We start from the raw sequence: 16,713 nt of genomic DNA on the forward strand, positions 1-16,713 counted from the left end.
TATCTAGAAAGTACAAATGTTTGACAAAGCGAAACACTGGAATATTTCTTTCAAAACGATAATTGGGCAAATTTTAATATTTTTGTTCGTTTGAAAAATTTCAGTGAAATTCTACAACATAGAATTTTATAGGGGAAACGTGTATGTTCGTATATTTAAACAATAACCATTTTATTCGGACGATACTGGTTCTAGATGTACGATATTAGATATTCATAATAGTCCTTTCTATGCAGTGGAATAATTTTTTAGTCGGCCTGTTTCGTTGTTGGCTTACGTTCAATTGCGCGATATACGGGATTTCGTATTGACCTAGATATTACGCGAGATCAATGTATTTACCGAGCTACATAAATCTTACGTTGTGCGGCACACACTGTGCTAGTCTCGCTGTAAAAGCCTTGACTTTATACGAAAACCTTTCAATAACATTTACATAACTTTTAATTGATAATTCAGTTTATACCTCGCGATCAGCTTCAACGATGAATCTATGTCATGTTTACTTTTATACAACGAATACCTGGTAAACACTTGTTCCATCCATAATTACAAATAAAAAGCAGGAAGAAGGAAGCCCTGAAAAGCGAAGTATAAACTTCTATCGAACAATTAATATTGACACGCGACAAACATTCGCATTTAATGTTGATCTCGCGTGGTACATCGATGTTTGACCAATATTTATGTGATCTCAGGTCAACATTTACTCGATTCGCTTTTACACTCGTGTTTGCATCTGTGGCGGAGGATGGTAAACGCGGTTCGGCTGATTAATGAACGAAAGAATACTTGAATAGCCTATTTTCTCCCAATGCTTTATTTTCTCTGATAAATAGTGCTTCATCGCTGAGAAACTTAAAAACTTACCCAGAACCGAGATGGAAACATTTTTATTAAGAATTAACTATTCAATTGGAATGTATTTTCATAAAAGATAAATGTTAGTCGATTTTTCAATTTCCATTACATTTTTTTCCTAGTTTTCATTACTTTTTCATATATTGCACATTCGTTCTCTGTCTAACAATCTCTCAGTGTTTCTCGTGTTTAACGGGATCGATCTTTATCCTCGAAATGATGTTTCGTTACCCCGCTGTAGGCGATTCCGCGTCATATTATGTCGTACAGAACTACAGCTGATCAAACAAGTACTTTGTTTGAGATACACAGTCTACGTTGAATATATTACAACATGGCTACATAATACGTGTTTTGTTAACCATACGATAGATGTTGATCGCTGCACGTAGATAATAACGTTGTACGTTTATCTTTACTTTTTCTCTTCGATAAACACTTTCACATTAAGAAGTAGGCAAAGTAACAATAAGACGTACTATATAGAAACGAATGCTTTAAAATTCACATTCCAGTCGCTGTAGATAGATTAATTTCGACTACGGTCAATAGGTGAACTCCGATAAAGATAACCTCTTGAAGTAAAAACGAAGTAATTAGGTAGTAATTAAGCGTTAGAGGAAAGAAGTTAAACTTGATAATAAATTATAATTCGCTCGTTACACCACTTCTTCGAAGACATTCTCCAAAGAGTATGTTGCGAATAATGAAATTTTGATATCTTTAAATATTTCTCTTTACTTGCATTACCACTTATAAGTACGCAGATACTTTGACGACTTTGTAGTAACAGTATGTGCATTTTATCAAAGTGTAGGATTTAACGACGAACTGGTAATTAGAAGCAACACTTATTACCTTTTCATGAAATCACCAGGCTGTAAATTGCAACAAAATACGACTTTGACCCTCGGTCAGCCAAGTTAGTCTATTTCGATAAGAACATCTATAGAAATAGAAATAAAAACGCGTGATATAAAAATATAAAAAATATTAATTTCTAATATTTAGGAAGTTATCGAAGCATCGAAAATAGTACGAAGAAAAGATTAAGAGAAAGCATTGTTTCCACGGTTGGTTTCGATGGTTCCGGTGGCACAAGTTCTATCCGCGACGATCGTTACCGCGGCTCACCGAATTTGTGAATGAGAACGAACGCTCTCGAATCGAAGTAACAACGGCGTCGTTGACACGAATCGCCGACGAGTGTCATCGAATACTCGCGACTCACCAAGTTCCGCTAATACCTGAGCCGTTGAATGCGAAGCCGTGTGAAAAAGAACTTCGCGAATAATTCCAGGAAATTTTCGAACATGAAATTTATCACGACTCTCGAAACTCGAACACGCGATATTTTTCAAACAATTAACGCCATTTTGCGAAATTACAAGCGACGAGAGAAAAAACACAGCATATTTCAAAGCATTTCTACGCTCGCAATGACGGTCGATCAAAAGGTCCCATCGTCGAGAGAACAATTTTCTGTAGGTTGAAAATATACGAACGACTGCCCGTAAAAATTATACATAACGAAATTGTTTCCTCTGAACGGGTCGAAACGAGGTTTCATTTTTAGAATGCTATAAAGGATTTGGAAAATGTGGCCATCTTTTTTAGATAAGTATACAATAGTTGACGAAATTGAACATGAATCGCGTGTATCATACAAAATCCTTTGTACGCGTAATATATTTAAAAGAATGTCTATAAACGTTCAATTATTTTTGCGAGTCACGGTATGTACGATTCTTTAAAAGAACTCGTAAAAAACCAGTTTATGAATTTTTACTGAAACAAATAACTTCGTGATTTGGTTAAAAAAGAGAAAAAAGAAAAAAGAAAAAGTAAATAGAAAAAGGGAAGAGAGATACAAGCAAGTTCGTCACTCGTGATCCGCGTAGTAAGGAAGAAAATTATTACTCGGATGAGCACAGGTCAGTGCGGCTGCGCGTAAAATTCTGAATTTTTCACAATAGCCTTCCGCTATGAAAACACCGATAAGCATGACCGCGAGGGTATTTCGTCAACGATACCGAGCAAAACCGCCTGCCGCCGGGGATCAAAGGCCAAAAACGAAGCGTACGACATGTGGAATGCTGCAATCTCACAACGATCGTGGAATCACGCGCGCCGACTCCACTCAATTAGACGTTTATACGCTCCCATTTCACCAAAATGCAGCGTCGACTCGTTTCGTGCGAATTATACGCATCTACCACTTAAAATGATATAACGTTGATGTGCCACGATGGTGTTCATTGTTGTTCGCTCGTTCGTTTAGAAGAAAAGAAATCGAGAGGTCAAGAAGCGTGTTATTTTTAGCAAGTTGATAGCAGATCGTTTGAAATTTGTATTTAGAACTTTATCGATTGCTATGAGCAACCTGTTACCGGAGGCATTCTCAGAAAATAGGGAGAAAGTCGATGGTTTTCCTAAAGTGTTTTACGAGTTAGAACAGATTCGGTAGGTATTTATACATCGTGATATAACTATTTCTCATAAAAATTGTTCGATTGGCGGCATCGGTACATGAATTACAAGTGTTTCTTGTTAATTAAGACGATTCTTAGCGTGTACCGTCATTAATGTGGTGATCAGAACTGATTACGAGCAGTAAGCGTTAGTAAACATAAAAATTCGATTATCCAACTATGTGCCACGATTAATTCGAATAATCAAGATTTCGCTAATTTGTTCTTTATTATGATAGGCATTGTTTGTCTATAACAGATACAGAAATGACTAACGCGGCTTTTATTAATATTGGCCAGTTCCGCCAATATTGCAACGCCAATAATCAATGAATAGTTGACACGAATTTCTGATATTCAAATATCGTACATTAACAGCTATTTTTTGAACGGTGCTTTAACTTTCCCAATAAAGATAACTGTCCTCCGTTCAACGTCCTCCTCGTTTCTTATATTCGATTCATTCACGTTCACCCCGCTGGTTGGGTTCTTTACGCCACTTATAATCCGAACGAGACGAGACGAGGTCGATAGGAAGATCGATGCCCTATAATAGGCTAGCAACTTGTGCAAAGCCTCCGATATTTTAGACAGATTTCCATAAAGCCGTTTCGTTTAATTCCACTTTCTTTTCCGAGGGATTTCCTTGTTCCAAAACAGGAATAGTCGAATCCATTTAATCGAATCAACGTTGGGAACAGCAACGATGACAGTCCCTTTCGTCTCATTCATTTAATTATTACTCCATCGAGCATCTGTCTCTCTAACTAATAATAGGAAATCGACCAGGTGGTTGACACGGAATTGAATAATTCTTCTCTCCAACAAAGCGCTCTTCGTCCTCTGTAAACGTATCTTTTCTCGGTACGCGTCGTTAAAATCGAGTCGAAGAGCGATAAAAGACGATGGTCGATCATTCCTTACAAGAGTACCTTACGTGATTTTTCAGAATATTCGGTAACTAGTTTACTTCTTTCCTGTTCTCGCGCGATCTATTCGAATGGTTCGTTCCTTTTCTCGTCACGAATCTTCGACCCGCTCCTGATAGCTGATAACGCGACCGAGGCTGTTTACATCGGTCGAAACAACTGCAGTCGAACAAACTCTCTCTCTCTCTCTCTCTCTCTCTCTCTTCACCGATAACACCGCGTTCCATGATTTATGAACGTTGATAATAAGGCTGTGCAATGCACCACGCTATAGCAGTCGAGTGTCTTGGAAACTCGCTATCCCACAGCTGGTATCGCTAACAAGACATATGGACGGTGAACGTCGAAAGTCCGAAGCACGTGCAGACGGGGAATGTAAATTCGAGAATTACGTGGCCACCGGAGGGTAATGTTCAATCTTTGTCAGCAGGCGCACACACGAGATTCGTTAGATACGGTGGATCGCGAAAGCGTGAGCTCCTTTCGTCGTGCTCCTCAAATACGAAATGACGAAATTCCCGAATACGAGCTGGATTCACCAGCCGAGTATACCTGCTCGTGATTAAATGGCATTAACTTGATGTCAGATGCGTATCGTTACACGCACGAGAGGGGAGGATAAATATTTCGAACGTAGAAACACGACAACTTGGTTAGAAAGACGTTTTATCGTAACGAAAGGCTATACGGATAACTATAATTGTAGCAAGGTTAATAGTACTCGGTAGATGCGCAGAGGGAAGAATCGAAGATATTAGGATTAGAAAGAGTTGAAAAATACAGCGGAGATAAGATAAAACGAGCGTAAACAATTATCCGTAGTCTAGTCACAAGCTTCGTATCAAGATAGATTCATGAATGTGTGCGTCGATATGTTTACGTTGCAGGTGGGTTTCTGGGCGATATCGCTCTGCCGAATATCAAATACGAGACCGAATGGCGACAGCAAAAACTCAACAAGAGTTACTTGGAAGAGCTGGAGAAGTATCGGGACGAGGTGCTGAAAGAGGGTCTTCAAGTCGAAGAAGAGGGTCTTACAGGTAAAAAAGTTTTCTACGGCCAAACTTTTCCATCGTTCGGATGGTATATCCGTTAAGGTAGCCGATTGGTCGATGTATGCTAGCGACAGGTGTCGTTCCAGAGATCCTTCAATTTAAAAATGAGCACGACGCTAACGAGGCGCATCAGGAGAACGAGGAGATCGTGGCTTCTCAAGAGAAATCCGAACCAATTATGGTGGACCGGAATCAATACAGCATGGACGGCGAGCTCGAGGGTGGATTCAGTTTTAACGCGAGGAACGAAGATGCTAGGCCTGGGGTGAGGGACGAAGGCGTTGAATTCAGGTAGAGCGGCACGAAAATTTCACGCGAAAGTTACGCGAACGCTTCCAGCGTGACGATGATCCGAGATTTTCAGCTCGAAATACGTGCCATGTGACACCACTTAGGTGGTAACTCATTTTCTTCTGTTTCTTTTTTCTTTCTTTTTTTTTTTTTTTTGTGAGCATAGGACTCGGACAAGTTAATTCAAATGCCAGGAATAGCGTGTTTCGCTTTACAGAGAATTTTTTAATGCGAAATGCTTCTACATTATTGCACCTGCTTTTATCCTCGTGTAATTTTCAAACTCTTTTTCGTAATGAATTTTTAAACGTATATTTTAGTTGTGTAAAACCAGATTTAACTTTTTTAATGGTACTCGTGATTTTTGATTTCGAGAGAACGAATTATTTTAATAGACGATATTACGTATACGAATTCGTAGAATATTTTGTTGCAGAGTTGGTCGGGTATTTAAAATAAACAACAGGGTGGTAATATGTACATTTATCTGAAAACCTACGAAACAAAGCGATACATTTTCATATTTTGAGTGCCAATTAAAAGTATTTAGATACCTTTAGTACCACCAGTAGTATTAATTAAAAACGGATGATATAGAATGCGTCTTGTGCCCGCTTTACATGCTTGTCAATGTTATGTTGCGCGTATATTAATTTATTGTTTTGCTGGAAATATTCTATAAATGACACAAGTCTCGTTTATGGTACAGGTTTTAACTATCTTCCTCCGCACATTATTGTAATTTTATAGTAAACACAAATTTCAATTTTGGACGCTGAATCTCTGAATTTCCGAATTAAATATTGAATTTCTAGTTTTTAATTCCAAAGGTTTCGATGATTTTAAAGCGGTTTCGTCAAAAATATCAAATGTTTAGGCTAGAATCAACCACCCCACCAACCAAGAAAAGACATTCCGCTCGAAAACAAGGGCGTGAAGCCTCGCAAACGGCGTCGAACGTGAACGCTACAAAATCGATGGAAGCATTTTTGAGAACGTCTCAAGAGTTGAACGCGTTTCCCACGACTACCGAGAACGTGAATCAAATAAAAACCACGAACGTGGAAAACGTCGAGGAAGTGTTCACCATTCAACCGGAAAGCAGCACACGGAACGCATCGAAACGGCGTCATCGTCGTCATCACCGTAGAAGGTACGAGAATTTCTTTACTTCCCCTTAATGAATCACGCTTATCGTACGTTTGTATTTGAAAACTTTTCTTTTTAAATATAACTTTGATCGAAGAAATAGTAGCTTAAATGTTTACTTTGTTACAAGTTTAAGAATATGATGAAGCCAACGTATTCCGTTTTTACGCGTTTAGAAAAATATTATTCGGATCTAGAAATAGATATGCATGCGAAATAATTTGATAAAAGAAAACAAGGAAATCATCTTATTTCGTGTAAAGCGTCGACAAAATTCTACGGAGTAAAGCACATTTGTCAAGGAAAGTTATCGTCGGATCGAATGGAAACGTTTTGGAGTCTGGCAGAAATGTATAGCGTTTAAATTACCCATAAGATGTTAATATTCGATCGATGTACCAGGAAATATGAAACAAGTCAGAAATTTATAAATTGATATCTTTCGAACTAAATCTTATCTCGTATTTTATTGACCACGCTGCTTGACCACGAAAACGTTATATGAGATATCCAACTTCCTCGTGTTCCTGGTTAATACTTTTCCGATTTCATTTTAGGAATTCGATAATGACATTTCTAACGTACTGACCTATAAAATCTAATGATTAAGCGGAAGAACTGGATTTTACTTTTTGGAATAAAACCAGTGGGAAACGTTTTAACAAAAGACCTCCAAGCTGAAGTACCCATTGGGAAGTTAAAAAAAGAACCATACTCTATTTCCGATAGAGAAGTGATTAAGTGTATTGCCGTGTTCGATAATAGAGTTCGCTCTTTTAACTCGCACCCTCCCTATCACCAACAATTTTCCGCTGGTAGGGCTACTATGCCAATAACAATGGTCGTCATCGTAAAGCTGGAAAATGGGGACCGATAGTGCCGGTCGGGCATTTTCAGCCCTTGAACTGCCAATAACCTGTCAACATCGGCACACTAGTGTCTCTGACCGGTTGCGGATGTGTTCGTCTATAGATTATGCGCTCCTCTCTGAAAACCTACGGGGGATGAAGACCAAAAAAGGAGTAGAAAGGACGATATCGGTAAAATGTATTCGAGAAAATCCGGGTTTTTTAGTTTCCGTGAAACTGCATCTTTTATATTAACGTCGATGAATAAAATTTTGTAAATCGAGTTGGTTGCGTAATAACATTCACTTTCGACATATTTTTTATCGTTATTTAAAACGGAACATGCGAAAAATTTGAACTTCAAGCGTACTTAAATAAATCCGGTAATGGATACAAGAGATGCCAGTAATGAATGCAACATCTACCGGTATTAAAATTATTAAACGATATTTAATATTACCGTTAAAATATTCAGATGAAATTTACTACCGACATATAAATTAAATTTTGAACCGCAAACATTGATTTCTCGATTTCCTGCACGTTCTCTCTTGTGCTCGCAAATCAGCAGTTCTCGGTTATAGCTTCTCCTCGTTCCTTTTTCACGCTTACAGTGATACTCAGCAGGCTTACGAAAGCGTTTATTTACGACCCGAGTTCGACACCATGAAACACGATCTCACTGTGATCTCCCAATGAAGCTACGGAGAATTCTGAAGAGGATCAAGCAAGAACCTGATACCTTTGACGTGGTCAAGCCCTGTATCCGCAGAAATTTCTACCTTCATTTCCGTGTGGCTCTCTTCTACCGAGTACCTCTTAAGCGAACCGATTAAAAAGCACGTTAAAAACTCTTCTTCGAAATTCGATGTGGAAACTTTCTGTTACTCAAAAAATTTCCACGATATTCAAGAAACCGTAGACGTACTTTCTTCTCAAAGGTGCTCGAGTTACAAAATGCATCTTCGAACGTTTAAACTCTGAACAGAACGTTTGACGACAGCAGCTGAGATAGATGAAAGATCAGAGATTTAACAACGAAGCATTTAAAACGTGTTCTTAAGCATAGGAAAATTGTGACGAATCATACTCGACGAATTACCAAGTAACAATCGCTCGTATTTATTATTATACGTATAAGTAAAGTCGCATGAATGAAAATACGTCCTTAATAAACGAACGAACGAATAACTCTTTCTCATCCCCTGATAGAATCGTAAAACGATCAATTACATTGAGGCGCAGCGGCCGTCGAATTGCCACGTAATTATTGAACGCAGGAATTCCAATTAAGAAAGCGAGCGCGAACGCATTAATTACTGGGCGATAAGGAAGTTTTGAAATCCGCTTTTTCCCCTTGTCGACCAACGGAGGATCGAGTCGAGCTGTAAATTTCAGTCAGCTTCGAGTATCGATTAAAAACGAGCGAAGCTCAAGACGCATTAATTTCTCCATCGGTTCAATCTGATCTGGTCTTAAACGTTTTTCATTGAAGGATCCGTGAAGACGATCATGCCACGGGGATAACTTCTTCTTATCGTGCTCTCTCTATTTCTTTTCCCCTTTTCTTTCGCTCCAATTTCGACCATCGAGCAAATGAAGACGCAAAAAGGTGAGCAGAGAGGTGGGAGAGGCAGATAGAAACCGATAGAAAAAAGAAAAGGAAAAAAAAATGGTTGGAAAGGAGAAAGATGGGATTCGAGTGATTTATCGAGATCAGTCGGAGAAAATTTCGTATTCAGCGAATACGTCGGTCCGTCGGTGGTGAATCGGTCGCCGTAACTCATCATTTTCCTCTGTCCTCCGTGACTTCCGTTCTTGCGCCTCCGGCTGCGCTTGACTCTTTTCGTTGCGCGTTATCAGTACCGCGAGATTATCGTGCGCTTGTTGTCTATTGAACTATGGACAGTGGAATGGACGGGTGAAAGGGGATGAATTTAAGGCGCGTTTCGATAAATTCGATTAAAACCGCGCTCTCGTATACGCGTCACAGGATCGTTCGTTCGAGTGAATTCGATTTCCTGGGATAAATACGCAAGCTCGATGAACTGGCTTCGCTTCAAATATTTCTATATTTTGTTTGACGGGATTGATAATAAGCAATTTAACAGACCGGTAATATAATGGTTACTGATATTAATTTCATTAACTCTTGTTTATTAATCATTTTAGATGTTTGGGAATTTAATTTCCTCTTTGACGTCAAGTCGATACGACGATATAAAAATTGGATACACGGAATCGATTTAACGGAAATACGAATAGTCAAATAGTTGGCGTTGCTTGTAGGAAGCAAACGAGCAAATTAAATACTACGTTTTAAAGTATCTGTTCGTTAAATTTTCTACAAAGTCGAGATTTCCTGTATACATAAAGCTTCGTTTATATCGATTGCTTGAAAGAAATCTCAATCAAATCCGAACGAATAATATTTTTAAAAGAATAATTTGTCTCGTGTTGCTTAAGAAGAACGGAGAAGCTACACAGATGAAATTAATTTTTCTCATTAACGTACAAGAAGTCGCGCTGAAACAAATCACGATTAATTTAACACCCGGTTCATTAATTAATTGCCAACGAAGCACTCGCTCGAGGCGACATAACAAATCACAAGGATTGCAAGCTCGGCGTTAATATTGATATATATTAGACGCGGGCTTTATTCAGTGGTGATAAGTTACGCGGAGGACGATGACAGTAAAACGGACCGAACAAAACAGACCCTTGTGGGGTGAAAATATCAGGGAGGCGAGAAACGGGGAAAGCCGCGAATCGCGTTTTCATTGTCGTTCCGCTGATTGATGAAAAATCGTGATTCGTTAAATTCTAACCTGGGTCGGGCTGGATTATTTCAGTATGGCCGGGACACTGATATATTATATTGTGGTTTATTGCTTGCTGGTTAGGGGAGGGTTCGACCGCCAGTGTAGAGAGATGGATCGACATTCGAAGGGGTGGTAACTAGCACACGTCAAAGCTAATAGAATGATCTATGCGTCTCGCGATCGTTTGATTGAAATCCACGTCGGGTCAACCGATGGTGTTCCTCCGATAGAATCGAATGGTTCTCTGAATGCAGCGTGAAAGAGAAAAGGATGACATACGGCCGAGTCGCGTGACTTTTCAATGAATTTAGCGCCGGCTCGATCGAACCTGACGAGACTTCCGGAATATATGCTCGTTCGGGAACGTGATCGTGAAACGTTCGTCCAAATTGTGAAAAGTAAATTTGCTTTCTTATAACTTACCACTTTTGTAAGCGCCAATTCCGACGATTTAATTTCTTTGACTTTTATCTAAAAAAGAATATTCTCTTATTTTAGTATCAATTTAAAAAATATTTATTTTACTAAGACAAGAGGAACGCTATCACGGCCAAGATCATCGAAATGTATTCCCTTTTAGTGGCGTGTTCCTTTTACCGTGAAAGTATCAGCCACTGACTTTGCTACCGCCGGTAAAACCTACTTAACCCTAGAAACCGCTAAGGGTTGGAAGTTTCGACATTGGGATTTAATGGATACCGAGATTGGAGCGAATCGCGCGATTATCGTTACGTTTTAGATCCAGGACTGCATTTGCCGCAACCCCGACAAGATCGCCGCAATGAAAACAACGGATTGCAGGTTTTGTTGCTCGCAGCGCGAGTATTGCTAGACACGGTATTAAGCGAGACGTATTGTTTCCAGCCCCGGATATCTTCGAAGCTGTAACAGTTGACCTGAATTACGAAACAGACGCGACGTCTAATTTGTTCGAAACATATATTCCTTGACAGCAACATACATAAACGCAGAGGCAGAAAGCAAGGAAGAATGTTAAAAAACACAGCGCAAGACGTCCAAAATATTTGCCTGAGTCATCGTATGCATTTTGTATCCGACGAATGATGCGATATATTTTATTCGTTAATTATTTGTTATCGTTAATATTTTATTTGTTTAATATGTAAAAGCCAAAGATATTCGACAAGAACTCGTCTTCCAAACTATATTATTTCACAATTATCCGGGAGTTTCCGAAGGTTTCTTAAGCCTTGTTCGCCGGCTCAATTTGTTCATAGGACAGGCCGCATACATCTTTCATTTTCACGCTGGAAACGCGTCAAGCGGAAGTCGCTTTAACACAAATAATCTTTCTTTTGCCTTCGTTAATACGACTAACGTTGACTGACACTGACAAGTATTACAAGCGGCGCCAATGTCGAACCGAGCAACTGGCTAAAACAGTTTCCTGGAATCAGTTCGAGTAACCTCACCATTAATCAACACCTGCTTCAAACCTCTGTTTCTCAATTTCTCAATTTCCTGGAACAACTCTCGTTTTTCCATAAAATAAAACGTTTCATTATCAACTGTCGTAAGTTCCGAACAACTTTGTCCCGCGATATAACGTATCAATCTCTGACGATTCGTGTCGTGTTAACAAAAGAGTCACCATCGTGAGGGAGCGTAATAATGGGATTTCGTGTTTCAGCGCGAATCGACACCGAAGAGATATTTATTTCATAGGACAAGTCGCGAGGGGCTGAATCGTAAAACTCGTACCATCCCGCTGCTCTATAACGATGGCTACGATCGTAAAAGTCAAAGAAACAAAACGAAAGGGAGAGAAAGATCCTCGGCGAAGACTTCGAGTAAACGTTGTTAAAGAAAAGCGCTCTGTCGGTTTTCCACCAGCAGCCGTGAATTTCTACGATTTACACGTACACGAACCACCGTTCTTCTTCCTCCCTCTGCCTCTCTCTTCCCTTCCTTTTTTCGCTGGTAGTTCGTTCACGAAGCTCGCTAGCGCACCCTTAATGGAGGCTGTTCGCTCGCTCGCTCGCTCGCTCGTTCGCTCGCTCGAGGCCCCGTTAATTAATTGTAATGCCGCGCCGATTCAGAAGCGCATAGCTTGACTGCTGCCGGTCGAGAGTCGCCGCTGCAAGGGTGGTTCACCCCTCGCGACCAACCTAGGGTGGGGAGATAGGAAATCCGGGGAGAATTACGCCCCGCGGTAATTAGTACTAATAAACGAGGGGCAGAGCCGTGGCACACGCGTGCGAGCCTCGTTCCGCGGCGAGCTCCGATGTTTACGCGAAGGGGGCAAATTATTTTTCAAAGTGTCACTCCCCTCGCAAACCTCACCCCCGTGCTCCACCTTTTCTCCCCTTCTTTCCGTTTTCATACCCCCTAACCCGATACCATTCGTTTTCGCGGATTCGAACCGAGCAGGGGACAGGATAAATTGTGTCCCTGCTTTTTGCGAGCGAGTTTATTTTTTGGCGGATTCTCTGATACAGGATTACGAGGGGAGGGCGATTGAATTTTCGGGATGAGGTAATTCACTAGTTTGGACATAACCGAGGGTTGGAGCCCGGCAAGCGAGATGATTTGATTTTTGTCGGAGATTGTTTTGTTAATTGTTAATTCGTTTGATAATTTCTGGCTGGGATGGTGAGTTGCGCGAGTGATGCTTTGGAAGTTCGCTTCTGATATTTCAAACGGCATAATCGTACATTTCACTAGATCGAATTAAAATCTGTTCTTTCGATGACAACATTTATTTCGTTAATGAATCTCGTTTATCTCCTCTTCGTACGAAAAGGTTTGTTACAGGATAAATGATACAAAAGCGTTAGATTGAAATTTCTACCAAGCATTTGTTGGGGCAACATTTTCTATAAGATTTTTTATAAGACTCTATAACGAGGATTAACTGTCTAGTGGTCTTTAGACAAGCTTTCTATCGATAAATCCTGTGCTAATCCGCTCATACGAGAAGTATCTCAAATCGGTGGCTTAAAGTTCTTTCGCGATTTTGCCTCGTTTCTACGAATGAATATGCATGCGGCACACCGTCGTGTGCCCGTGAGATATTTGCCGAAAGATTTTATTGCGTTTCCTCGTATTATGCAAATAGGAATACGGCTAGTACAGAGGTAGAAATTCTTTTTTTCAACTCCGTCGAAGAGGCTACGTTATTCCAATATGTACGACAAAGTGTAAAACACCACTTGCGTTTCCAGTGTACAAAGTGTACGTTCCTGCTTCGTTATAAAGTAACCAAGCGTATGAAAAGAAATCTACGCTAAAGTTTTAATTTTCCTTTTTATTAAAACGAAAGATATCTCTTAAATCTTTTACATCTAATTGCGAACTCATTTTGCATGTTTCATTCAAATTCAGCGAAAGATAGCGACTTAGTCTTCTCACAACATTTCCTTAAGACCAAGAGGCATAAAATCTCTCAATACGAATACGCGGTTAAAAAAATGTTCTTCGTTCAAGAAACTGCTCCAGATTCGAGAATCGTTTTGACCGAGTTCTAGAATTCGAGGGTTGCCGATATCGTATACCTCGATGCAGGAAAGATTTTTTCCTCTATCAAGTTTCATATCTTTAAAGCTGAAATTCTTGCTGATATCGCGCCTCGTAAGTGCGGAATCGCCGATATCGAAGACCTGCCGGCCTCGAGATTCTGGATGTCGTTCTTATAGAATCCTCGCGACCTAGAGTCATCAGTATCGAACCTTACGACGGACAAGTTTTGTATTGAATTTCGTAACACAAAATCCTTGGCATCCAGTTCCTCCGTACCAGGCTTATCGTGTTTATAGAACCGAAAGTCTTCTGCTATCCATTTTTTATCCGTTGCGTCGTGAAGTTATTCCAGCGACCCACAAAACTTAATAGAATCTGTATCACGCGTGATCTTTTCATATCACGTACATATTTTCGTACGTCGCCAACACGCTTCGTGTTTCTCACTCTGAAGCAAACGAACGAGATAAAATACACGCTCGCTGTTTGTGACGAAGAAACACTTTTAGGTTTCGGTACGTCGTCGATGAATCTCATGTTCGGCAAAATTATCCGTATTTACAAATAGCAAAGTTTTTGGTGTAAAACGAAGTACCTTTCTCTCGAGCGAAAGTTCAGCGCGACGCAACGCATAAATATACGTTTCATCAAAGTTGGAATTGGACACTTGGCCGGTCAGTTCGTTAGCCACGATTGCTTTTTTCCGACCGATAAAGGGGTGTCCGCGGAGGCCGCGCGGCCGAAGGGCCTCTAAAAAGCGCGTTTGTTCCAGGCCGGTGGCAATTTCATCCGATATCGTAAAAAAACTCAACTGCCGGTACATTCAATTCGCGAAGCAACGGTCCGCTTTAATGCCGTGTTTCGCGGCCATTTTTATAACCGCGAACACCTGTTTTCGCGGCAGCTTTGCCTCGTTCCTCGTCGTTTCGTCTCGTTTTTCGTCCCCTTGTCGTTCTCCACCGTTTCGTTATAAACGAACGTGCGTTCTTTTAACTTTCACGAGACGCGATACAATCATAACGATTCGTTGCGAGTCCATAAACTATTTGGTCGTTATCGAAGTCAGAAGAGGATTGCACCAGCCGGTCAACTTCAACCCCGTTATCCGTCCGGTTATTTACTTAGTAAACATCCGGTGACCGATGTTGATTATCCTTTGAAACACGTGTGACCGTTTTACGACGCGGCACACGATCGAGCGTACGATGGAAATTGCTATTTACAAGACGATAATGGAGTAGGTCGCGGGAGAACCTCGCGAAACTTCAACAATAATATTCGATATTACGCTAATAGGATATTAATAAATGGCAAGCAGGCTTTCACCATTAACGATCCCGGTATTCCGGTTACATTAAACATTTGATAGCTGCTACTTTGCGCCGTAAATTTTCCGGTCTTACAGTTTTTTAACGACCCCAGCGTTGAACGTTTCGATGCCGCTCTTGTGAGTAAATTTTCCGGTGTTTCGTGTTTCTTTTTTTCTCTCTTTCTTTTGCCATTTTTTTCTTCTCTTTTTTACGAGCTTCTTTTTGCCCCTCAACCCCGAAACCTGGCTTTTTTCTTTCACTAAGAGAAAAAAAGGAAAAAAGTAGGGGAAACTCGACCAGCTTCGCGTCACGTAAATAACGCTAGAGATCGTAAAAGCACGACACGGGAAGATTAACTGGGGAATCTCTTACCCTTGACGGGAACGATGTTTCGGCGAATATGGAATAGCGAGGAAAGAATGCGATTCGACGAAAATTGAGTCGAGAATGAAAATTTAGACGGGCCCCTTTACGACCGTTTTAGGTGGTTCTCTTTAAGCGGTTTCAAGGAGGAAGTAAGTGATATAAACCTCTTACGACCGTGCGTATCCGATTAAATTAAACGATTCTCATTTCGTGGTATTTGGTTCTCAAGATTATAGGTCGTGGATTTTTAAAAAATCTGACAATCACTCGTAGAAATTTTGATAAGAGCTTCAAAAAGTATTACGGTATAGTCACAATAGCCACATTTAACCAACTTTACTTCAGAGTTGTATTATTCCAACGAAAAATCGCACAATAAAAATAAAATATCGAAATAATTTTTGGAAAGTATCTTTACGATATCTCTCTAGAGGGTTGCACAAAGAATAATATCCAAATTGTTTAAAAAAGAAAGAGGAAGCAAAGAAAGAAATACAGCAAAAGTTAGGGAAAGCTAAATCAATGAACATATTCGTTTGCAGAGGAACGAAAAGGAGGCATCGTGGTCGCAAGATTCCCCTAGTCAGACGAGATTTCGATGACTCTTCAGACGAGGTAGTGTCGTTGCACGATCGACAGCTACGTTCCATAGAATTCTACGACATGGAGCATAAACCAAAGTATTCGGCAAACAAACGCGGTACCACAAGACATAGATTTTCCAGTAGGACACGAAGAGCCGCGACAGCACGCAAAGAACGTGTATGGGATCACGGAGTGATCCCGTACGAGATCGATGGAAATTTTTCCGGTGCTCACAAAGCTCTGTTCAAGCAAGCCATGAGGCATTGGGAGAATTTTACTTGCGTTAAATTCGTCGAAAGGCTTCCTCAAGAGCATCCTAATTACATACTGTTCACAGAAAGGCCGTGTGGGTGAGTTTGTTAATTCATGGATAAGAAAAGAAAGAATATTTAAATACTGGTTTTCCGAAGAAACTCATTTTTCATAACACGTAGCAACTTTGACATTCTATCGTTGTGATAGTTTCGATTCGTTAGAAAAATACATATTTTTATATAGTTTCTTGCGTAGCAAGAGAATGCGGTGGAGAAGACGGTGTCTTTC

The 16,713-nt window shown here is 40.2% G+C and overlaps 1 protein-coding gene across 1 annotated transcript in view; it reads left to right on the forward strand.

Moving 5' to 3' along the window:
* Positions 1–16,713, forward strand: part of Tok (tolloid-like protein 1 tolkin) — a 49,127-nt gene that overhangs the window by 24,509 nt on the left and 7,905 nt on the right. The window contains exons 2-5 of the mRNA XM_072019122.1: positions 5,149–5,301; positions 5,403–5,607; positions 6,485–6,760; positions 16,128–16,520. Coding sequence (XP_071875223.1) covers positions 5,149–5,301; positions 5,403–5,607; positions 6,485–6,760; positions 16,128–16,520 — 1,027 coding nt within the window. The remainder of the gene's footprint in view (positions 1–5,148; positions 5,302–5,402; positions 5,608–6,484; positions 6,761–16,127; positions 16,521–16,713) is intronic.

The sequence above is a fragment of the Bombus fervidus genome, chromosome 16, assembly GCF_041682495.2.
Source record: "Bombus fervidus isolate BK054 chromosome 16, iyBomFerv1, whole genome shotgun sequence".
Classification (NCBI taxonomy): Eukaryota; Metazoa; Arthropoda; class Insecta; order Hymenoptera; family Apidae; genus Bombus; species Bombus fervidus.